The sequence below is a fragment of the Culex pipiens genome, chromosome 3 (assembly GCF_016801865.2).
Source record: "Culex pipiens pallens isolate TS chromosome 3, TS_CPP_V2, whole genome shotgun sequence".
Lineage (NCBI taxonomy): Eukaryota > Metazoa > Arthropoda > Insecta > Diptera > Culicidae > Culex > Culex pipiens.
Window position 1 is genome coordinate 1,638,127 of NC_068939.1, and position 24,444 is coordinate 1,662,570.

Consider the following 24,444-nt stretch of genomic DNA (forward strand, 5'->3'; position numbering starts at 1 on the left):
GCTGGCCAAAAACGGAACGAATCGAGAGCTACTTTCACTTCGATCGAGTAGTGCATATGAACGATACTGAAACAATTTCAAGCATTTCATTCATGGTAAGCCACGGCGCAGATCTTACGTGTCGTCCCGCCGATTTCGAAGTTAGTTCGACTATCTCTCGCTGTGCTGTAGCATGCAGACATCGCGAAGGTACGATCTGGGCACGAATTCCAGCAGTGCATGCAATGTCTTCTTCTGTTCAATGCCGCAGGCATTAGATCGTATTTTTTCCCTCCGTGCCACCACAGCCGTACAAGGAACGAGGAAAAAAGTGAATTGCCTTCAGGCCGAATCTGTCCATTCATAGGCGAGAGCTGTGGTTGTCACAACTACTGCTGCTACCTCCCTACTATTAATACAAACACTACCCTGAGCCCCCCACTAACGTTGATCGTTCTTTGTGGCACGACCGTCCAGCCACGTTGATCTACGCGCGCGTTCGGGGAACCTGCAGACAACGGAAAACCCCACGAGACAAAAAACAACAACCTACAAATTGATTAAAAAATATATCTCTCTCTCGCCAGCAGCTAAACGACCTTGCAGCTTTATTGCCGAGTCGAGTCGAGGCTTTTATAGTTTGCTCAAATACCTACACACACACAACGGATTAAGTTGTGTGTGCGCGGGCTGAGCAAAGTCCACTGAAGTCAGTGTAGCGTTGTAGTAATGCGTTGCATTGAATAAACATGAGATCACAGCAGCTGCAGAATGGGACGATCTCTCGCTCTCTCTGGTCGCACATAGATCAATCGTTCAAGAATCACCTTCACAAGGCTGACGGATTGACCGCGCACACAGGTGAAGCACAATTAAGCTGCATTTCTAATCCCCTTGAACGATGGTCACCGCGGAGGACGAACTCGCCGCTCCGAGAGAAGATTGACTGTTCAAAGAACGAACGAAAAACAGCTCAATTACTGGTGATTAAATCGTGCAAACGTAATTTCACACTTTTTTCACCTGAATTCTAGCACGGAAAAATGAAGCAAAGTGTTTGTCACTGCTGTTGACTCGCGAAAGCCACGCCACAGTCAGGAGTTGGTAAACAATCATTAAATCCCATAACGGCGAGAGAAACGCGTTAGTCATTCCTCGAACTAGGTAATAGAGTCACTGTATGTACAACCGTAATCAAGTCTGCGCTATTGCCACTGTAGGAGGACGATGCGGCTAGGTGTCACGGAATGTCACGAAGACGGGTCAAGGTTGGAAAATTACCCATCGTCAATAATGGCATTTGGTCTCTCGAGAGGGATTTTCACCACTTAAGGTGTTATGTTGCAGGTTCAAATTTGGGTAATATTGACACCGTCCAAACAACCTTTGCTCAATGTCGACTGATGTATTCTGACTAAACTGTTTGATAATTGAATCACAAATTAATCAAATTTACCAACTTTGATGTTCTTGGTAAATAGTGGCCAGAAGCCTTGTAAAACTTTGACTCTTAAAGATCTTTTAAAATATCTGAAGATCACCAATCATACCTAGGTTCTGAAAGAGATGTGTGAAGAATCAGCGTTTTTTTTTTTTTTTTTTTTTTTTTGATCCAATAGTAATTAGATTGTTTAATAATTTTCTATAAAATAATAAAAATCTAGGTTTTTTAAAAGATCCAATACGCAATTTCTTGTTTCTAGAAATGTTTTTCTCGGATTGACATCATTTCAAGATTGCTCTTTAAAATATAGGTAAACATTGAGGTAAAGCTTGACAGTCAGAAATCACGAAAATCACATCATATTCAAACTACATTTTTGTTGAAAATATTCCGAGAAAAATATTTATTTTTTAATTAAAATTTCGGCTGCAACCTAATTTTGATTACATTCAATGGTTTTTAACAAAAGTTGTAACTGTTAAATTTTAACAATTTTTATAGGGCTTTTATCAGTTTCATTTAATATACCCTTTTCAACCCAAGTCAAAGTCTGAAAAGAGGCAAACAACTAAATATAGAATTAGTTTTATTTATTTAGACAAGCTTCTATCAACACTTTGTGAAACATCTAAAAATTAAAGTGAATTATCGTATGTTTTGGAAGATTCTGTCACAAGTCATTAAAATAATAAATGTTTTTACCGATCAATTTATCAGAAACATTTTTATTTGTAAATGTGGTTTAAAGCATACAAGCAGACAAACATTTAGTCTTTATACCTACAACATAGCAATTCTCTGAGGCTTCGGACAACGATTCTTTTTCACATTTTTGTAATGAATCAATGTGTGTTCATTTCGATTAGCAATGCTCTAGTTTCGCATCATCCATACAAAACGGTTATTGACATATTCTAAAATTTGTATCTTAGAACGAATCAGCAAAAAAAATTATACACTCTAAAAAAATATCATTTTTGGACATTTCACACCAAAAAAATAATTGCCCATAGTTATCATTTTGGAGTTTTTTTTTTTAATCTCATTTTTGGATATGTTTACGATGACAAAAAATTCATCTTTTGAGTTATGACACAAGTTGGTTAATATTCCAATTTGTAGTATTTTCCAAAAAAATCAAGATGTCAAGATGGTGAAATAAGTCAAAATAATGTAAAGAAATGAAATTATAGTGAAATTTTTCGCTTTTCGGATATTTTTTTTTAAATAAACACTAACATTTGTTACGATCGAAATATGAGTTTTTGGGTCTTTTCAAAAGTTAAGGTTAATTAAAAAAAAAAGATATATGAGTTCAATTTATGACAAAGCTCAAAAGATGCGATTTTTGTCATGTACTGCCCACCATTGAAAAAACGGCTAATATCCACTATTGGCAAAAACGAGATATTAGCACCAGGTGGTAGAGGACGTTCCAACGCATCTTCTGGAACTTGATTTTTACTGAAATGGTGTCTAGACTTGGCTGCCGATGCGAAAAACCAAACGGCTAATATGCCACTCTTATGGGAAATTACCTTGACGGAGATTTTGTGACAAACACCTAAACGCGTTTTTCTCGGAATACTTGATTTGGCATAATAGCCGAATTTTCAATTATGGGCAGTGTAAAGCATCCAAAAATGATAATTTTCAAAAATTGGTTCAATTAATACAAATTATTTAATTTAAACAATTATAGTGCTTTGTTTTTTTTTTTTGCAAATTTTCCGCAACCTACAATTTTGACGAAAACACCAAATCGAGCAGCTCCATATAGATTTTTAAATATTTTTTTTTAATATTTTAAATTTCAACAAAAAAAATGTGAAAAATGATGCAAAACGACTTTTTTGGTCACCAAAAAATACAAATAAAAATCAAAAAAATTGCTGCTTCTTGAGAGAATTGCTCTCCAAGAAGATTTTGCACAACATTTTTTAAGTTTAGAATATTTATCAGACTCGTTACGTTGTCGTTTAAGTTACTTAAGGATCATTCTATTTATCATTAATGAAATAGTTGTTTGTTTAAAATACATTTTCTTTTCCAACTTTTTTTTAAACATATTATTGAACACATCACGATTCTTTTGATAAATGAAATTTCGATTCATATTTTGAATAAATTTGATTGGGACCAAAAATAAGCTTGAATTCTTCAGGACCCTATTGAACGAAAGACATTCTCCATTTAGATTTAAATTTCAGCCGCTTGGAATTTCGCATCGGCAGCCAAAACTATAAAATATTTCAGTGAAATTAAAGTTCCAGAGGTTGCTTTGGGCCATTCTTTACCTTTTGGAGTGATAATCTTTATCATACATGGGCAGATCACCAGAGACAACTATTGAATTTACGAGCGAATTTTATATGTTCTCCATTATGATGACACTTTATCATTGCAATTTTATCTGCAATATCAAGCCTTCAATGACTTAAACATAAAAGTAACACACTCTTCTCTCCTGAAAAAAATAATAATTAATTTGCTTCCTCTGTTCATAAATTACACTTAATTAAAATTTCGCTTGCATATTCCAAACAGCACACCATTATCGAGCAATATATCAAACGAACACAAGCCTGATTACCAACTAAGCCACACAAACACACACACGATCACGAAGCAGGATTTTATCTAATCCGCCTCACTAGCGCGAGTAGTCGTCTGTCTAGCCGTAGTCCGTAGAACCAGCCGCGTGTAAGTGAGAAGAAAACATGCCCCTCACAAAGAACCGGTCCTATGCAGTTTCAGCTGCACAGCTTCGTCGGACTATTTTTAGATCAGATCGGGATGTTTTTGTTGAACCCCTTTCCCTGCGTCCCTCCCACTACACAGCCGGTAGACAAGCCCGCAATCAGTCGCGCCAGATTTTAGAGCCGATCGAGTCTCGCGTGATCCTGACTTGGTTGGCGTTTTTGCTGCTTGTTTGCATGCTCGAAATGCGTGCAGTTGTTCAGAACACACACACCATGGGTACGAGCACAGACATCCATCACTCGGTTTACCTTCGGGGGGAGAGTGTATCGGGTGTTCTTGGCATGATGAACGCGAACTCAACTCTTGAAAAGCTAATGATAGTGTACGATCAAGGAAGTTTTTTCGCGCAAGAGTTTGAAGTATGTTGTTGAAGTTGCGGCGTGCGTTCCGGTGTTCGTGAGATGTCAGTTATCGCACCTCTACCTGTAAAAAGCGGTTGATACTCGGTTGATACGGTGAATTTTCTAGAATCTGATATGAATTCAATCCTCGCGAATAAAGTGAGTGTCAATAAACCTGCTTTACATGCGGCGACCGAGTGAGCGCGCTTAGCAACAGTTCTTCAAGCAATCCCATAGAACTGACCTTTTCGAAGTCGCGAGCCACACAAACAAAGAAGGAGGAAACCGACTCACCGACGACGACGACCACCAAGTTGAGGTGGCAACAATCCAAATCGATTACGATTCGAAGACACATCACAAAGTAAAAAAACCGCTGAATTCCTTTGAGCTGTGTTTTGGAAAAAGATTTCATGGATATTTTCAATTGTTACTAGATCAGATGGTAGAGTCGCTAGTCCAGTTTTGGAATTCTTGAATAACCCACCGTTACAAACAAGCATCCGTTTATTTTGGCTCGATTTGCTCACCTCGATTACCCGACCTAGCTTGCAATTACCTTGGCCAAAAATTGTCAAACCCCTCGTCCACCTCCCCACCGGTGACGGCTCATTTCACTTGCGAAAATTGTCATCGGGGATGGTTGAAGGGAGCGGACCGCGACCGCGCAAAGTGGCGTTGGCTTAAGCCAACTTGTTGTTCAGATTCGTGTTGCCAGGCGCCGCCGTTGGATTGGTGGGGACGACCAGGGGAAGGACACTCTGCCGCGGTGACGATAACCGGCTTGACAATGTCGAGTTTGCGTGTGTTTGTGTGTGTGCAATTCACGTATGCAGATAAGGGCAAGAGCTTAAGCACTTTGCAATTTATCTTTCTACTCGCTGAGCTTAAAAAAAGAATCTGCCGACGTTTTGTGTTGATACACAAGAAAGAAATGTGATGCACTCGTGAAGGACTTTCCGGCTTTTTTCTACTTTCGGTATTTTTCAAAACCTTTCATTTGTTTTTAAAGATTGCCTTAACAAACAAGCTCTCTACTGATAGATTATCAAATTGATAGACAAACTATACAATGAATAAACAAAACAATATTTGATTTCACACGGTACATCGAATTGATAAGGCAACGTGCAAACATTTTCTATTAGTCTGGAATAGGTTTTTAGAATGACTAACTTGTTATTAACTTTAAAACATAATTTTATATTCATCCAAAGCTGTTGAAAACGTATTTCAATGCGATTAAAAATATATTTTGCAAAACTTATATACAAAATTCATAAATATTATAAATCTATATATATAAAAAATTTCGACGGTTTTGTTCGAACGCGAATCAGTTCAATACGGAGCGTCGGATCGAGGTGCTCTTTGTTGCGTTGGGTTCGTATAAGTCCAAGGAAGGTTTATACGCTAACTAATTGACACTTTGGCCACTCTGGAACCGATTCCGGAGCATCGGCAAATTGTATGGAAAAAGTTACGTAAAATCAAATTTCGATCACAGGAGGCTGAAGCCAAAAACGTCAACAAACGAAGGCAGAACGAAGTTTGTCGGGTTAGGCTTGTATTTAATAAATATTTAGCATACATTATGAAAATACTTCAGCAAGCTCAATAGATTTTTCTGGTAATTAAAAAACAGGAAATAAATTTTACAATACAACATCGAACAAATCTTACTAAGTTGTCGACATTTTACTCATTTTTCATTGTTTGTTAAGTTGTACTTAGAAAAATGAAATTGTCTGACTTTTTAATTCTAAATTAAAAAAACGGACATATTTAAAAATATGTTCAAATCAAAGTGCAAAAAAAAGAAATGCTTTATAATTTTAATTATCTGTAAGATTATTTCTTAACATCTGATACTTTATGCATACATCAACTTTTATGTAAAAAAAACATTTTCTGTACAACCCAAATGCATGTCTTGCGGTATTTTATTGTAATTTTAGTGTTTTACAAAAAAAAATTCTTCAATAAAGCGAAAATGCATACACAATTTTGCATCATTTCATACCTTTATTGTGAATTATGAATTTGGAGTATTCGAAAAAATGCGGCCTATTATCAAATTTATTGTGTTGAAAAAAAAATACAGCGAAAATACATTCACAACTTTGTTTTGTTTGATACCATACTAATTATTACAAAATTTGAGTATTTGCGCAATAATATGATATTTTATGAAATTTAAGTATTTTACAAAAAAAAAGTTACTTAATCCACCCTTAGGTGGTTGGTGCCTTCCTCACATTTAAAGGGTGCTATCCAAAATAGACACAAAAGGCGGTGTTTTTCAGTGTTTTATCAATTTGACTCATTATTCATACCACTAGATTGGGTAGTCAGATCTTCATATTGCAGGGCACATATGTGCTTACAACTTATGATAGGGTAGTCAGATCTCCAATCCAATCCGTGCTCTTTGAAAAGGTCTTTTGATTACCTATCCAACGATAGGTCGCATGAGAGATCCGGACAACGTTTCCATCAAAATATCTGAGATCATGCCTCCAAAAGGTCCATAAATAACACTTATGTGGTTATAACTTTTGATAGGGTTGTCAGATCTACAATATCTTGGACGCGTTGGAAAGGTCTTTCAAATACCTTTCTGAAAATGCATAACATGACGGGTTTTCTTACAAAAACCACCCTTTTTACAATCTTCCGAAATAAAGTCAAAATCGTTTTTTTTTTAGCATTAATTTTGAAGTTCTTACCTAAACTGCATAATTTTTAATAGATAAGTCGCCTAAGACGGATCGAATGAGGCCAAAACAAACAAAATCGGTTTAGCCAATCTCGAGATAATCGAGTGACAATTTTTTGATCAACATCCCACCACACACACAGACATTTGCTCAGAATTTGATTCTGAGTCGATAGGTATACATGAAGGATCTAGGAGCATACTAAATTTTGTTTATTTTTATACCAACCATATGAAAATGCACAAAAAAATCGTTTCGTTTGATACCAATGTTGCACATTATAAAAACTAGTTCCAGCGAAACTGTTGAAACAGTTTTGATAACCATGAATGAAATTAATGTCCTAATGAATTTTAAAAAGATAGCAAAAAGGTGTTTTTTATCAATAACATTGAACCTGACGCTTAAGTTATGCATCTTTCCAAGTTGTTTAAAAACATGTTAATGAAACTCAAACATAAGTTTTGATGAGAAAACTCAAAAGATTTCAGTTCATGCAAAATTCTAAGAATAAAATATTTACCGATAGCAAGTTTTTAAAAACAGTTTCTCTGACTCGTCAGTCGCCCAACAACCTCCAGGGTGAATTAGTGAGGTTCATTCAAGTTTTATCAAAATAATCTATAGCCTAGCCATGATGTGTTCTTACAATAATCGATTTGTACTAAACTTTCCAAAGGTCCTCGTCTCTAATGCCCCAAAAAGTTTAAACAAATTAAATATAAATTGAACAGTTTCAGGAAAATACTCGGCTTGTATGCTTGAACTAAAATAAAAAATAAAGAGAACATTGAAGTAACTTTGCAACAAGAGAAAAAAAACTATTTTAAACTAGACATTTTCTACATTTAGGACATTTCCAATGCCTTCTTGCGCCAATACCTTAAACAAACTTCACGGCCACAACCGCTCGGAAAACGTGACTGAAGCTTTCCTCCAAGTTCAACGATAGAAGAAGCAAAAGCACTCGACCTTCTCAACGAGAGTCTTCCCGCTGACCTTATCATTTTCAACCGGGCTCGATCCCACCAACGCCCATCCCATCAAGCCGAGCTACCTCATTTCTACGGCTTAAAATCTCATCGTAGTTTTATGACCACTCGTTACCGGCTCGGAAAAAAAAACACACATCCATTACGAGGAGGCAAAACCAGCGGTCGTCAAATCGACTGTTGACTGTTAAACACTGCCCCGCCCACATCTACCAACATCGAGTCTCGTGCAAACGTGGCCAACTCCCTGGAGGACTCTGGTTTGTTCCAATATTGATAAACGGAATAAGTGGTCGAACTCTGGACGCTCAAACTGACGACCTGTTTTGATCGTCCGATGCAGATCTTGGTTTGCACTGCACAAACAAAGCTCATCATCGTTTTGATGGCTGCGAAAACATTGTCGACCAATCAAATGGTGCAGGGCTCCTAAGCGCCGGCCGTGACGCACGCCCTGGAATCTGGCTCGAGCTAGTTTTTCCCCGCTCGACGAGGGGGTTGTTTTTCTCACCAGTGTGTCACTTTGCTGCGTCGAGTGCACTCGAAACTATCTAAGCACCGGGAAATGTTGCACACTGCTAAATTGCTGGGCGGGTAATAAATTCTTATCACTATTTCATTTATTGCGACGTTGTTAAACTTTTACTCGTAACAGTTTCGGCGAGTGTAGCTGACCGCTAGCGGATGATAGTTTGTGTGTTTATTTTAGGTTCAGAAATTGACGTCGCCGGAGAATGGCCACTAATCTCTATTGATTTTTCGCGCGAATCGCTGTCTGCCAATGTCAATTTGTTGAGGAAAAGCGCGGCGGATTACATTCGCCGACATTATATCATTTCTGGTGGGTTATGAAACTGCAACTTTCAGAAATGAACGCTGAAAAGTTATAAACAATAATCAATTCTGCTTAAACTACGCCACACACAACAGCGCCGAGTATCCTGTCACAATATTGTACGCTTTGCACTTTTCTGTAAACTATCATTTGTATGCAAGGGGAGTTGCATCCGGGCGTAGTCAACGCACTGTAATGTCATTTATTTATAGCTGGCTCCTGGTAATAAAAAAATATAAAAAGCAAAGCTGGGCTCAAAGTAGGCAGCAAGGCTAGTTTATTTTAAAATAAACAACGCTTTTTATGTAATTGACGATTATATGTCCTCCATCTAAGCGTTTTCACAAGGAATAATAAATAAATTCGAGTTTCAAGTAGTTTCGAGTAGGATTCTCGCAACCGTGAACGCCAAGGCTCAATAAAAGGTTAACTTACATCGATTGATCTTATTTCCCAGAAATCTATATTGAATTTTTCAAAAAAGTCAAACAATGTAAAGAAATCAATATCAGATAAACATTACAACCCTATTAGGCATCTCATATAAAAAGAAAACGATGTTTATTTATACTCTGAAACACAATCTACCCTTTTCTGCCAGGTGTTATTTATAAACAAAAAAAAACTGTCGACTCTTAATATAATTAGTAGCATCAACAAGCAAAGAGTAAAACTACTCTTCGTCTGCTCTCAGCAAACAAAATTCGTTTGGATCGTGGCACACCTCCGCTGTAAAATTACCCCACGGTTGAAATTGTTGCAGTTTATATTTAACTGTGCAAGTCAACAAAAACAAGGACTTATTTAAAAGTTGAGTCGTTTTTTAGAACCGCACAAAAACTAAGTTACTCAACCGTCAGCTCCAATTTAGTGAAAAAGCTGACCCATTTGCCTCCCCTTATCCAGAAAACTCGACATTTTACAGATAATTCTGAAAGTAATAACCATTTAACGAGAAATGAGCAATCACCATTTGATACAATGTCGGCAAACACTTCTTTTTCACGATAACGACCACTTTCGAAACCGCTTGTCGAACCGTGTAGATTTATGGTCGCAAATTGTGCCACCTCAGCCCCTTGCTTTCGTCCATCCTCCCCCTCCCCGCATAAAAAGACAGGTGAAAGGATCGACAAATTTGCGGTAGGGAAAATCGCACTGGCTCTAAAATGAGATAGTTATTAGTCGATTTCTCATTAGCACGATTAATGGGTGACGCCGCCGCCGCGACGGCGAGGGACAGGAAGTGTCCGCTGAAAACCAGATTTAGTTAGACAATCTATGCGGCTGTAGTCGGTTAATGCAACGAGCTTCTACTTGATAAACAGAGGTTGAGGGTTGTATTCAATGTTTAATGTTGCCTATGCAACTCTACGTTTTTAAAGTCATGTTTTTGTTAGGGTTTTGTCACAATTTGTTAAAAAAAATTTCACAGCATACACTCCAATAGTCAACATTATATTTTAGTTAATTTCCGGTCAGAATACTAAACTTATTAATTTTTTGGGTAAAAAAGCTATGGTTCCATTGTAAGAAGCCAGGCGTCTCCATGTAATCATTCTAAGTAAAGGAGATTCAATGGAGGCGCTTGGTTCTTTACAGTTTTGTACTGACTAAAAACGAACAAAAATGTAATTCTATCAATTGGACCGTGATGTGAAATCCCAGTGGTGAAAGGCCATCACTTACAAAATTTACTTGCAATATAAAGCTGTATAATACTCAATTTTAAAATATCGTAATACCTTGAAATATTTAATGGAGACGCGTGGTTGCTCAAATTAGTTAAAATTTTGTACATCTTTTCTGAGAACTGCATACCGGACTCCCCGCAGCATTCCACATATCTCAAGCTTTGCATGCAACTGCATCTCCTCGGGAAGATATTAATTAGGTCCCTCGAGTTGACTAATGGCCTCAGACCCGGGAAGATTCCTTCGCCAATAGAGTGAGGAAAAGTGTGCGGGGGTGGCTTTGGTACGTGAGTCAACGCTTTTTTTTCTCTCGACAACTTTCGATGTAAATTCCCTTGAGTGTTTACAAATTGCTGTCTTGGCTGAGCTACCACATACCACACCGCACTTGGAAAAAAGTGACAAGGTGTGACCTCAGCGCATACCTCGTTCCACCTGGATGCAGCTCGTGATGCCGTTCAGAACCAGGTTGGTCAAAGTTCTGCGATTTAAATCCATCAATTTCCGTTGGAATTTGTGATACCATTCACATGTGGCGCCAACCTAGTTGGTTGAAAAATGCATAATTAAACTGTGTGTGTGTGATTTTTTAAGGTTCATGTTGTCCATTAAAATGGCTTCGAGGCACGAACCGATTGTCGTGTTGTGTACCCGAGAACAAAGAAGTTTGCCGAATTTGGCCCTGGGCTGGAATCGCTTAGCATAATTTGGTTTTAATTGGCTTTGATTTCACCTGAAAATGGGTCAATTGCTTGAAATTGGGTCGCTCATGTTTATGTTCTCTCAACGCAAGCTCCAGCTACTTTTCTAGTTGAAAATGTCGTATGATCGCCTCATTGCAAAACGCTCACGCCATAGAAAGTTTGACGCTCGAACGAACGAAACAACAAATCAAAACACTGAGGTTCTGAATTCATTATCATGCATTTGCATTAGAGTTTACTGTCTTCGAATCGGATATTGTACGCCCAAGAAAAGGGTCAAGAGTTCAGCTCGGGGCTGACAGCCGTTTCGACGTTGGCGTAGGCTTATTTTTTTGTGAATGAGTTGCTGAATATCGAGGAAAATGAGTATTCAATTGGGGTTCGATTTTGTATGCAGCACGATTGACAGGAAACTAAACGCTATCGGAGATTTTGGCAGGAAACTAACGTAAACTTCCTTTCAATTATCTTCAAAAAATTGTGAGTAGTCCCGATTAACGTCAAATTTGTGGATCAATAAAACATTAAAAAACGGATATAATTGGAAACGACAGTAGGTTTTCATTAAAAATCGTCGCTGAAAAATCGTTCTAAATCCAAAAAAAAATCAAAAATCGGAGGATCGTTTTTATTAACGGAAATTTCTTTATGAAATATTTAATAAACGAAAATTGAAGTGTTGTCAAAACCAATACCTTACTTTAGTAAGAAAGGCAAAATTCTTAAAATGAATAAATTTCATATAATTTAACTCAATTTTGTACAAAAAAAAGAAGCTAATTCATATGGTTTCACCTCAAATCAACACCTTCTGTTGTGTCTACCTACTTTTTACCTCATGCATAAACTTTTTTAGCATCGGCACGTGGATTCAAGACAAAAAAAAACAAACTTCTTTCTTTCCTTCTTTGGTTTACGTTCGTCCAAAACGTGAGCTGCGTCCGGCGTCACGTTTGATTTACCGTAAACGATTGTTCCGAGTAAATTGTTACAATTTGTTTGCAGCATATCTGGTTTCGACTTACTATGCGGCAAAACAATTTCCGCTCCGTTCAACCTTCATTAAGCAAACTAATCGTACAGCGAAACTAGTTTAAATCGATGCTTTTGAGCGCAGGAAATTATAAGAAAATCTATTAAATTAATTAGCTACCAGGCTGTCGAAGAAAATTATCCCAGCCGAAAATTTCAAATCTATTTCAAATCACTTTTATTTTTAGCCGCGTGTGAACCACCCAGGCAACACAATCGTCATAACACAACCGCCTGTCAAATCACCAACTCGTTTATCATTTTCTCACCCTTTTCATTCGGCTCATTAACGAATCATTCGCAAAAGCTCTGCGAGCGCAATGGCAAAAAGCCCCTCTCGCCAGCGTATAATTAGATAATGTTCCCGCCCCAGCCTCACCCCAGGGGGGGTATGCAATCAATCCGGATCACCTGCTCGCGCGCCCCGGGTTGATACGTCACTTTGATCTTCAAAACCGCAAAACAGACGGCGACGCCGAGGTGATTATGCAATCAATCATCGTCATTGGCGCGCCGCCGCCTCCGTTGATGAATTTTTAGAAAATGATCGCGTTCTCTTCCCGCAGCCCGAAAATGTTGCCTAATTGTTCGTGAGAGTGCACTTGGCACATCTGCCCGTCACAATAGTGTCTCTCGAAATAGATTCGCGAAAGCACCAGAAATAAATTTGCTTAAATCTAGAAAGGCATTGTTTTTCCCCGAGATTCCCAACTTCCGTCAGAACCTGAATCTCCTAAAAGGTCAATTAGCACACGTTGGAGCACGCGTGAATCACGTCGTCGCGTTGAACCGGTGAGTGTAGATCACATTGCTAGAGTGTCGCGTGTACGAACGCCCTTGCCTCCAGGCCAGATGATTAAGGAAGGAGACTCTGTCTGTGTAGAACAAGTGCGAAACTTTCACGAGTCGGGCCTCCCTGTAGTCGGTTGGGTTTCTTTGTTGTTGAAGAGGTCTTCCTGTATTTGCGCTAGAATGAGCAGATTGTGTGTTTAATAAACATGTCGAAAACGTGACATGGTGAAGGTCTCTGCGTTGAAATTTGATAATTCTTAGTTAGAAAAGCTAGAAGTATTAGATTTTTTTAATTTTGACTAAGGATTCAATTTCTTGTATTTGTGGTTAGATAATTTTCATGTTTAGTATAAAAATTCATTACATTTATTTTTAATTTTATTACTTTTTTCAATAAATTACCGATTTCGGTGAAACTATGATCAATTCATTAGAATAGTTTGTTTTTATGCATATTACAACTGATTTTAGGTGAAATTTTATTCATTTTGTTAAATGGTTTAAACGACCTTAACTTATGAATTTGTTTCAACTAAAGAAAACGATAAAAATATATTGTTCAGAAATAAATACCACATGTTAAACTTAGTCAAATTTTGTACCGATCAACCCATAGGTACACGAGGTTGGAGCTGGCGAAAAAACAAAATGTTCATACATAAATTACTTATTTAAATTGCTAATAACTTTGCACTCTAGTTTTCTAGAACAGAAGGAATTAAGTTTTAATATTATTTAAGATTTTGTAGAACATCATTCCAAAATAATTTAAAGCTCAATCGTTGTATAAAAACATTCGCAAAAAAACAAGTATTTTTTTATATTTAATAAATATTGCAAAATTCGCTACACACAAATACAATTTTCGTACAATCGCTTCGCAAAATCTTTCAATAATTTGTTTTAATTCAAATAATAAAAGAATCAAATCGATGCCTCTGTGCTCTCTTATGCTAACTAGATAGGAAAACCAGCAAGCTTAGTCAAGAGAGCACAGAGGCATCGAAATAATAAAAAAAGGCTTTGAAATGAGCCAACCTTTAACAAAAAAAAAATACGTTTCAAATGTTTTCTGTTCATCGCAGTTTGAAAAAACTATGTTGTTGTTTATTTATTAACGTGACCTTAACCTAGAGAGTCACTAGAAAAAAAAAACTATGAAAGTGATAAAAATCTTTGGAAAAACATACTGAACTTACTTTAATCTTCAAATCATAAATATTTATCGCTCCATATCTGTGCAATTCTCTACGAAAAGATTATTAATTTCAAAATTTATTTTTTTGAATTTTTGGCTTTGGCTGAAACTGCCCCTTGTTTGCACAAAGAAGACATTTTACATCACCTGTTTGACCGTATCAGTTTCCATACAAATATGGCAGCGGTACATACAAAAATGATAAGAGAAAATTCCAAAATCTGCATCTCTTGACATTTTTTTTATCGATTTGGCAAAAAAAATTAAAAATTGTAATTACAAGCCTAGGTTTCAACATTTGGATGAAAAAAGTGTTTTAAATGCATTTTACAGGCGTACAGTTGCTTTCCAATCATTAGTTTTGAAAATATCGAGGTATTGCGGAATTTTTTTTCGCAAAAAAAAAACTTTTCGTGGGACTGTACATTGGTATTTCATGAAAATTTAAAATGTTTTCAAAGGAGTTCAAACATGCTAAATATGATTATAAACGCGGGAAAATGCATTTCAACTGGTTTTCAGTTGATTAAACTTTAATTTTCATTAAAAAGTTTATCGAAAAAAAAAATGTTTGCCCCCTGTTTATTCAGGCCAACTCTGAAGGGGGGGGGGCGACATAAACGTTGAAAAATATTTGCAACGGCCTTATTTGATTTTAATTTGAATGTAAAACCTAATTTTCAAATAAAAAGTACTTTATTAAAATTTTGATAAAATCCATTGTTTTCATGTTTTTTAAAAAAAAAGCAGTTTCTCAATTGTTAAGAATTGTGCCCATTTTCGCAAATTCATTGAACAAATATTTTAGAAAATCAGCGATAATATTTTTATTTTGTTTTTTTAAACTTTGCTAATACGGTCTATGGTTTCTGAGAAATGGCCATGCAAAGACAAAGAAAATCGGAAAAATGATATTTTACCAGTGTTTCCCAATTAGCCCAATCACCGATATCTTGAGAAGTAATGGTCCGATTTTCAACATAAAAATAAAATCATTTTTAAATTTCATGATCTCCTTATCAAAAAGTATTTTGAGAAATTCTGAAATTTTAAAACTTTTATTCTTATGAAAAAAACCTCAAACTCAAATTGGCAACCTTACTTTTTCATTCCTTAATATTATCAGTTTATGGAATATCCTTCTACATATCTAAACTTTACTTTGAAATAAACGCAGTAAAATCTTTTACAAATTGAAATTAAGTTTTCATTTGTACATTTATACTACAAAATTCAAGCTTTTTGATATTTATATACTTCATTTTTCAATTAAATGACTGATCCAGGAAAATATTTGTAATGGACCATCCATAAACCACGTGGCCATTTTTTGAAAATCTCAATTGTGATAATCTTTTCGTATGCTTTTTTTTATTTAAGCATACAACATATTTATTCAATATTTCACACAGTAATTGAACAATTTCCAAGAGTAACATATCAAAACTTAAAAGGCTTATGTTATTTTTTTTTAAATTGTATGACTGAGGTGATTTAAATTTCTGATGTTCAAAAGAATGCGCTTTCTTGCCCTCCCAAATTCAAAACAATGCCCAGAATCATCCACAATCGTCGTGCAATGGCCCCACCAAGCCACCGGGTGTAACGATTTGCAATCACTCAACTATGCACTGCTCATGAAAAAGAAAAATCTCCCTCATCTTCACCATCATTGCATCTTCATCGTCTTGACTCCGCGTCTGAATCACTAAATTTATTTGCAAGTGTGTGTTGGTGCGTCGCGTCGATCGTACGTTTTTATTATGATGATTATTTTCATTTTTATACCGCACATACCATCTTAGCGCCATCCACATTCTTCGTCTACTCGGTGGAGCGAGTAAAATGCACTTGCCCCAACACACACACACACACAGACAGATATTAAAATCGCGATGACGACGTCGCGACCTAGCCATTAGTACTAGTGTGTAAAGCTTGCGAGTGGTTGATGTAGGGGGGGGGGGAAAGGGGGTTAGTTGGGCCCCCCCATTTTGGCGCTCGCTCCCTCTCTCGGTATTCGCAGCTTGCTAGTTTGAAAGAGAGCGAGAGAAAAGAGAGGCTTGTGCGGTCCATTCATCAATTCTACTACAATCATCGCGGCGCGCGCGCCAAGTCCGACTTTGAGCAGGGTTGTTTTGGTAGTAGTCACATGGCGGAATTCCTGCCCCGACGACGTCGGTATTAGTCGACGCCGCCGCCATTTGCGTGGTCCATGTCGTAGTGTCGGCTCAAAGTACACGTCGTCGTCGTTCTCACTCACAAACTCACTCAGCAAGCACGGCTCTTTCTCATTTGGTATTTTTTCTCGGTTTTCATTCCGCAACAGGCGATGGTCACAAGCAGTTACGTGTCGGACAGTTGTGCACCCAGATCGGAACGCTAACCATGGCCGTAGCCTACCGCACCAAGATGACAATCTCGCCCACGCAAACCGGACGCGACAACACCATCATGCTGAAGAGTGACCACTTCTTGAAGGACATCAGCCCGAAGCACATCCGGTACAATTACAACAAGAAAAAGTAAGTCAGAACTTCCGCCCGACGGCGGCGCGGTGGTTGGCGCCAAATTCAGAACCGAACCCCTCTCGGGCGACATCTCTACGTGGCAAGCTGCACAGTGTGTTTAAAGAATGATAATTTATGAAGAATCAAGTGTGAAACGCGCCATTGACGCACGCGATGAGAACGTCCGTTTTCGGCAATTCCTTGGAATAACAGAGTGTGCCATGAAGACGACCAACACAGCCAAAAAATGTGCCAAATCATTCGGGTTTTTTGCTGATAAAGCAGCAAAAGGTGATAACAATTACCCCCTCGTGATGTCCTGACGTCTGTAAAAGTGGGCAAGTGGGCGACCCCTTGCCAAAAAAAGAGACTTCACAATCTCAGTGGTTTAAGCTGCGTGTCTAAAATTAAACATTTTACGCCCATCTAGACGAAACAAGTGAAAAGACAAACAATGATTTTTTAATGGGTGACATTTTCAAAAAACGAGTTTGGTTGTGACATTCCCCCCCCAGAAATAATAATATTTCTCGCAAAAGTGACACGGTGTTGGTGACCGGTTTTGTTGAATGTGTGTCGGTGTGAGCCCGAAAGTCACGTCCGTCTTCAAAAAAAAAACGGTTTGTGCAACCATTATTGTGGAGCGGTTTGCTGAATTCAATTAAAGTTGAGTTTGGGACGATATCGCGTGCACGAGCGTTTTCCAGATGTGATTGCGCTGCCGAAATTGTGCATGTTGTTGGTCTTTCCGAGAAAGCACGCTCTCAAGATAACAAATCGAGAAGAAACATTTGAAAAAGTGAGCAAATAACATTCGGAAATGATTCTGGGAAGCAATACATTTTTGTTTATTCTGAAAAGAGCTACTTTCCAGGAATCAAATTTATTTACAAAATTATAAATGCGCCTTTTCTAGATGTTGGCACCGACGTTGGAATCACATGACCTCGTAGATATACCAGTGATTCTGGAGAATTCTCGTGAGTCACGATGAGATAAGAACGACTTTATGGCTTATGTCATTCATGGTGAATTGAGCTGAGAATCTTCAGCATTTGAAATTCATTAGCTCTCCCCTTTTCTAACAGTGTACAGTTGAGTGTTGAGTTGACACTGCAAAGGTCGAGAGTTCAAATCTTTTATTTGGTGGGTTCTTGAAATAAATTGCTTTTGAGGCAGAGTACAGTCATCGCACAAATTTGAAACACGGCATTCTAGTATATTGCGTGTACTTTGCACCCAATTACTGAACTGTAGCAACTTTGTTAGTTGATAATGTTTTCTTTTGATCTAAAAAATGTATTAAAATCTGTTCATTCCACTTTTATGGGATGACTATTCTACTCGATTGTGTTTCCCTATCCAACGGAAATTGAAATACAACTACAAATATTTGCCTTGATTTAAGGCATTATAAAACCACTTAAATTAGAACTGGATGGCAAACTTTATTCATGTCATTGAGATAAGAAAATCACAAAATCATTCATTGAATTAAATATTTGTAGGGCAATTCTCTAACTATTGACAAAAATCAGATTGCTTAGTGAGAAAATGTAAATTTTCAGCCAACCTATAATCACAAAAAGACAATTTTAAGAACCATTCGAAATATTTTTTTTTTATTTTTCGATTCAATTTAGTAAAGAATAAATGTATTGACGTGATGCGAGCAAGGGCGTCTATACGAAGTGTCTCTACACTCGCTACAAATTGCCGGTGCTTGGGGAAGGGAAAGGGAACCTATTTTATTTTATACACCGTTATTTGTAGAATTGAATTGTTCACCTGGCGCTCACATTCGATTCCAGGTCCAAGTTGCCTGCGGGTATGGAGATCATAGATAAATACAATTTAGTTGATAATAAATAAAATCTTTTGAGAATTGAGGATGATTTTACGCATTTTTGTAAAAAGTAATATATGGAAAATTTCATTGGAAATTCTGCCAAAACAATTCGATGCGATTCGAGTGGTCCAATCTGAAAATGGGTGGAAATGCGTTTTTGATGATTTGACATGATTTTTCGGTCAAAAAACATTAATCGAACTAAAAGCACCATGTTTCTCCATTGAAACGATCCCATCCCAGTGCAATTTGCTGGAGACACATAACGTCATGATTCGAATTCCCGGACGCTTCGAAACCCGGACACTTCAACTTGTTTTATCAATTGTTTGGATATAAGTTCGCATTATAAATGTCAAAACTGTGTTATTTGATGAATTCTAACATCAACATTCTTCTAAAGTTAGTTTGAACGCTGTAGTTAATGCCAAAACAATTAAATAAAATAAAATTATAAGTTTACCAAAAATGCGAAACATTTCAACTGAAATATTTCATAGGCGTTCGAAGCACCGGGAAGGCAAAGCAGAAATTTATGGTTTCGACTTCCTTAAATTCTAGCAAATTTGTATATAACTTATCGATTGTTTTGATGTTAACAGCTTATTTGTGACCTAAAGAATGCCATTCACTATCATTTCAGTCCAAATTTGTGCGATTCATAAGCAAAATCAAGTGTCCGGAATTCGAAGGAAAAGTGTCCGGATTTCGAATCAGCTTTTATCAGTGTCCGGGATTCGAAGCACAACAAGTGATTTTAATTTTTAAATTCTGATGAAAAATTGTTAGAAAAAACATATTTTGCATGGATTCTCTTAAAACTGACTGTTTATACTAAATCCTGATGATATTTCTACATTTCCAACTTATTACATGATTTTTTTCCAGCTATAACAAAATTAATATGCTACTAAGTGTCCGGATTTCGAATCATGACGTTAGTGCTTTATGTTTAATCAGTGTACGGAATTCCATTTTTTTTCTTTTCAAAAAATCGGCTCTCATAATCCTGCAAAGGTTTCACTTTTGGGGCAATGACTTTCAGTGATGGTTCTGAATTCAGATTCCAGAAATAGTAAATTGAAATGAAAAAATAATCACTATATGTAAAATGCTTCTACAAACATCACAGGGTTCGCTCAAAAATTAAGTACATGAATACGGGGAGGGGGGGGGCCTGAGGTTTGTGGCAGCCCATGTTGAAGGTATAGGAAAAATGCTTGACAGGGGGGAGGGGGGGTCTGAAATCCCGATAATCTCTGGACGTAATATTTGAACACCAAGAAAACAATTTTTTTTTTCAAACATGGCCGCCAAATGGCCGATCGGGAATGATGCCTTCCAGAGCCCTAATAGATATTCATCACTTTTGAATATTTTACTTAAAACATTATGAAAAATCATGGAAAAACATTTTCAGCCTTCTGTTCAGTCATCAATGTTGTCTTGATATTTTTCAAAAGAAGCCCAACCTTTATTTTGCAACCTGGTGAGTTTCATTGATTTTTTCGCAAACCGTAAATAAAACTCATTTATTTTAAATCGCCAAACAAAAAAAAACACGGGTCTGATTATATTGGTCAAGGAACTCCTAAACCTTTTTTTAATTAAATTGGAACACTTTTGATCTGGATCATGCTGGTTTGACGTGGAATCGCTGAAGTATCAATTATTTCCAGCAAAAAAAAATTAAAATTTTGATAAAATATTATAATATTAAAGAATCAATCTCGAAATGACCGGGAGTATATTCTCCAAAGTTCATTCTCGAAAAATTAAACACAAACAAGTGTCAATATCGAGAATCGCACCCGAGATTATTGACATGTTTAATCTATTACAGTATATATAATATTTAAATCATTCATATCAATTTCAACTAAATAAAGTCATTAGGAAATTGTTTTGACCTGGTAGCATGCTCTCAGATATCTTATCAAACTTATTTCAAACGTAAATTTTGCTGTAGCTGGTATTTATAACAGTCTTTCATAAGATAACCCAATGTTTTTAACAACTTGATAACATTTGTAGATAACAAAAGGTAAGAAATTGAACAATGCTTGCATTTCGAAACCAAAAATTTCCCAACCAATAGAAGACCTGCTCCGTAGGTTATCCCACCAAAAACAAAACAACTCCTGTGTTTTCATTGCCATCCGACCTCGAGAGCGGCTCCAAATTACGTTCGAATCGTTTGCATTGTCTATACGGCCAAGACGTAACAGCATTGCTTTATCATCGACCTTTCCCTTCTTCCCAGCCTATCACCCACTATCACTACTGATGCTTTCACTGAAATTACGCAGTGGATCGAAAGAAGCCATCTTTTTTGTCGTTTTTAGCTCGATTATCCCACACGCAATTGGGTACCATCGCGTAATAAGAGCGATCTCTATTTTTATCTCATCACAGTTTGTGATGGTCTTCCCCGGCCAGATCAAAGTTGGCTAATTTTGACGCACGTGGCAGTCAAATAATTACCAAAGTTTGATTGAGTTCCATACTTCGTGGAAGGTGGAGAACTGCGTCCCACCTTGTTTTTTTTTTTGTCAATTTTCCCTTCACCTGAGAGCAAAAGGTTGCCCGTTTTTCTGCGTTCTGGCGATACTTTCAACATCTGGCACGAGTAATGGGGGACCGCCACACTCTGAAAGATGAGACGCCCACACTCTCGACTTTCTATAAACCAAACGCCCCCCCGTTGGATATTTTTTGTGTGTTTTTTACCAGCGCCAAGAAAGATTGCTTACAAGTCACTACTGTGACCACGATCGGATTACCGCCGGCGCGACGACGATGTAACAGAGTGTATTTGGTCGATGATCGCAAAGTTGTCCTACGTGAAATTTGGTAATTTTTTGGGTTTGTTGGGATCCAATAACTCCATTTTTTTATGAGGTTTAAAAAACTGGAAATTTGTAGGTTTCAGCCAAATCGTAAAAATGCATTTCTTAACCTGACACATTAGACTGTTCCAGCAAAAATACACATCAAACGTTTAGCTCATTCTTTCAGCACAAAGCGAAAGAGGGAAAATCGCCACTCGTTTAAGAACAACACGTTGCGTTTAATCGCGTGTTCGGACCATCTGGACTCAAGTTTCAGTTTTCGTTGCACAATGGACTGGAGCTGCAAATGAGCAGTTGAGGGCGCCCACACGCGTTTGTCACACAATTTTCCCCACACAATTTCCAGTCCCAGACTTGAGCAGCGGATGCTGGCTTGATTTGGTATGATTCCAGTTTGCCTCTTGAAATTTTTATGTGTGGGACGCTAGTCAGCTTAAGAGATCCATTCCACCTTCTTTGGCTCTACGTTCGTTGATGGACTGGATTTGGGTTTAATGTGGGCACCTGAATTTATGGGAAAAGTATTATTTATGGCTGTTGGGGAGTAAGACGTGTGGGAAATTGCGAATCATGCAACACCACTTCGTTATTATGCGCTGATTGCGTGGGGGAAAGTAACTAAAGTGGGATTAAACGTTGTTCTTGGAGCGAATTAGTGTATCTAATTATCTCTGAAACGTGTGAGAAAATCTTTGACAAGTTTAGATGAATGAAAATGCTGGAATAATGATCTAGTTCAAACATATTAAATTACATAGAAAATTGTTATTAAAATTAGATTTCAACGCAAGTACGCTGTCACAACCTCAACCAGAGCTCTTTGATCGGCATCGATTTCGCAACATCCCTGTCAGCGTGCAGCGTGGACACTTGCGTAACTTCCCCGACCAGTCAGCAGAGACTAGACGCCACTTGGAAATTCCTCCGAGCATGTCAACGTAACCACGTTATTCTAATCGTCGCCGGTCTGTAATCTTTTTTTTTGCCGCAACAATTTTCCACCAAGCCAAGTTATCAGTTATGTTGTCGGCGAAGAAAAAGTTGACGATGCCAATTAAGTGCAACGGCCATGGCGTCACCTTTTGGCTTTATGATTATCAGCCCCTGAGGTTTACCTTTAAACTATCGTCGTCACCTCTCGCCCTGGTGAAGGACAATGGACGGGGGACAATTTTGCATGCCGAGGCAGATTTAGATTGAAAATGCATTCGAGCTGCAAACTATATGGGATGATCTAAGAGGAGAGCGAGAGATGCAATTGATTATTCAACCTCCCGGTTGATTGAACCGAGATGAACTCTGTGCTAGGTTCGGGAACTCTGCTACAAAGTTATGATTTGTTGTTTGATTAGGGTTTCCTGGGTGAAGGCAAATTAAATCACTATTAGTTAACTACGTCAATCGACATTTTTCAAGAAAAAAATACCGTTAAAGCCGTGCTCATACTTTTCTGGTGTTATCATAAAATAAAACCACATTACTGGGGTTCCAGATCATTGAACACAATACTTGGACTCATTTGGTCATTCAGATACTTATCGAATATTGTACAAAATAATCTGGCGTTGAGGCGTTGTTATTAAAAATTCAACTTAGGTCACGATTTTCCAAGGCCTCGATTATCCTAATTTGCTCCTAATGCTAGTGGCATATCCTTTGGTAAATTTGGTTACAGTCAATTAACATCTCAAATTAACAAATTTTGGTTTGCTGATTTCTAATTGTTTGTTATGAAGAAGAAAATAAAAAACTTCAGTTAACAAACAATTAGAAATCAGCGAACCAAAATATGTAAAATTTTAGTTGGTAATTTCCTGTAAGCAAATTTACCCAAGGATGACCTGGAGACCAGACTCGATTTTTTTCGAAAGTCATCGGTAAAAAATCATTCCGGATCGAATCACAAAAAACATGTTTTCGTTGTTTAAAATTGGGTCGTCGAGCTCAAAAGTTACCCCGAAATGCTTTAAGTGTTTTGGAAATTTTAAATCCAGGATTGTGGCAAAAATGGCGGTGATGAAGTATTGAAAAAAATAATTTCTAGAGGTTTTGTTCGAGAAGTTCCTATAAGCTTTGTGATTTTTTTTTGTTTATCAAATAAAAAAAAGGTAAGCTGAGGAGAATCCCTAAGCTTCCCATTTAAAAAAAAAATCTTGATTTGGTAATGGCAACCAACATCTTAAATTTGACTTATTGGGTCGCAGAATTAGAAATTTATGTCGAAAGTACGGAAATTAAAATTATGAAAAAAATTTTTTGCCAATGATTCAATTATCCAAAATTCTTAAGAAAATTCGGATAATTAAGGTAAAATTTGAAAGAAGTCATTGGATAAACAAGTCTTAAATGTACCAACAAATGATTGAGCTTAATTTTTTCTTAGTAGAACATCTAAAGTACATTACCAAACTTTCTGTAGAGCTAGTTTCGAGATAATTCATAGACAATTTAATCTCTACATTCAACGACACAAACACAAAACAAAATTGGTAAATGAAGGATTCTGGAAGGCAAAAAAACAATATCCGTCTCCGCTAAAAGTTTGGGAAATCCCCAGCGTGTCGTCGAACGAATCGGAACCCGCCAAATTTAAGCGCCTAAACCACTTTTTCTGTGACGTGACGCAAGAAGCTCAAATTGGTGGAATGAAAAAAAGGCCATAACAAACTCGTTTGCAGCCGGTAAGACACACACTTGACTTCACGTAGAGACTTCCAGAAAGCTCCAAATTTAGGAGAG

The 24,444-nt window shown here is 37.3% G+C and overlaps 1 protein-coding gene across 1 annotated transcript in view; it reads left to right on the forward strand.

Moving 5' to 3' along the window:
* The window catches only part of LOC120423012 (autophagy-related protein 13 homolog), a 50,433-nt gene that overhangs the window by 22,429 nt on the left and 3,560 nt on the right, over window positions 1-24,444 (forward strand). Inside the window, exon 3 of the mRNA XM_039586644.2 lies at window positions 16,824-17,019. Within this exon, the coding sequence (XP_039442578.1) occupies window positions 16,824-17,019 (196 nt within the window). The remainder of the gene's footprint in view (window positions 1-16,823; window positions 17,020-24,444) is intronic.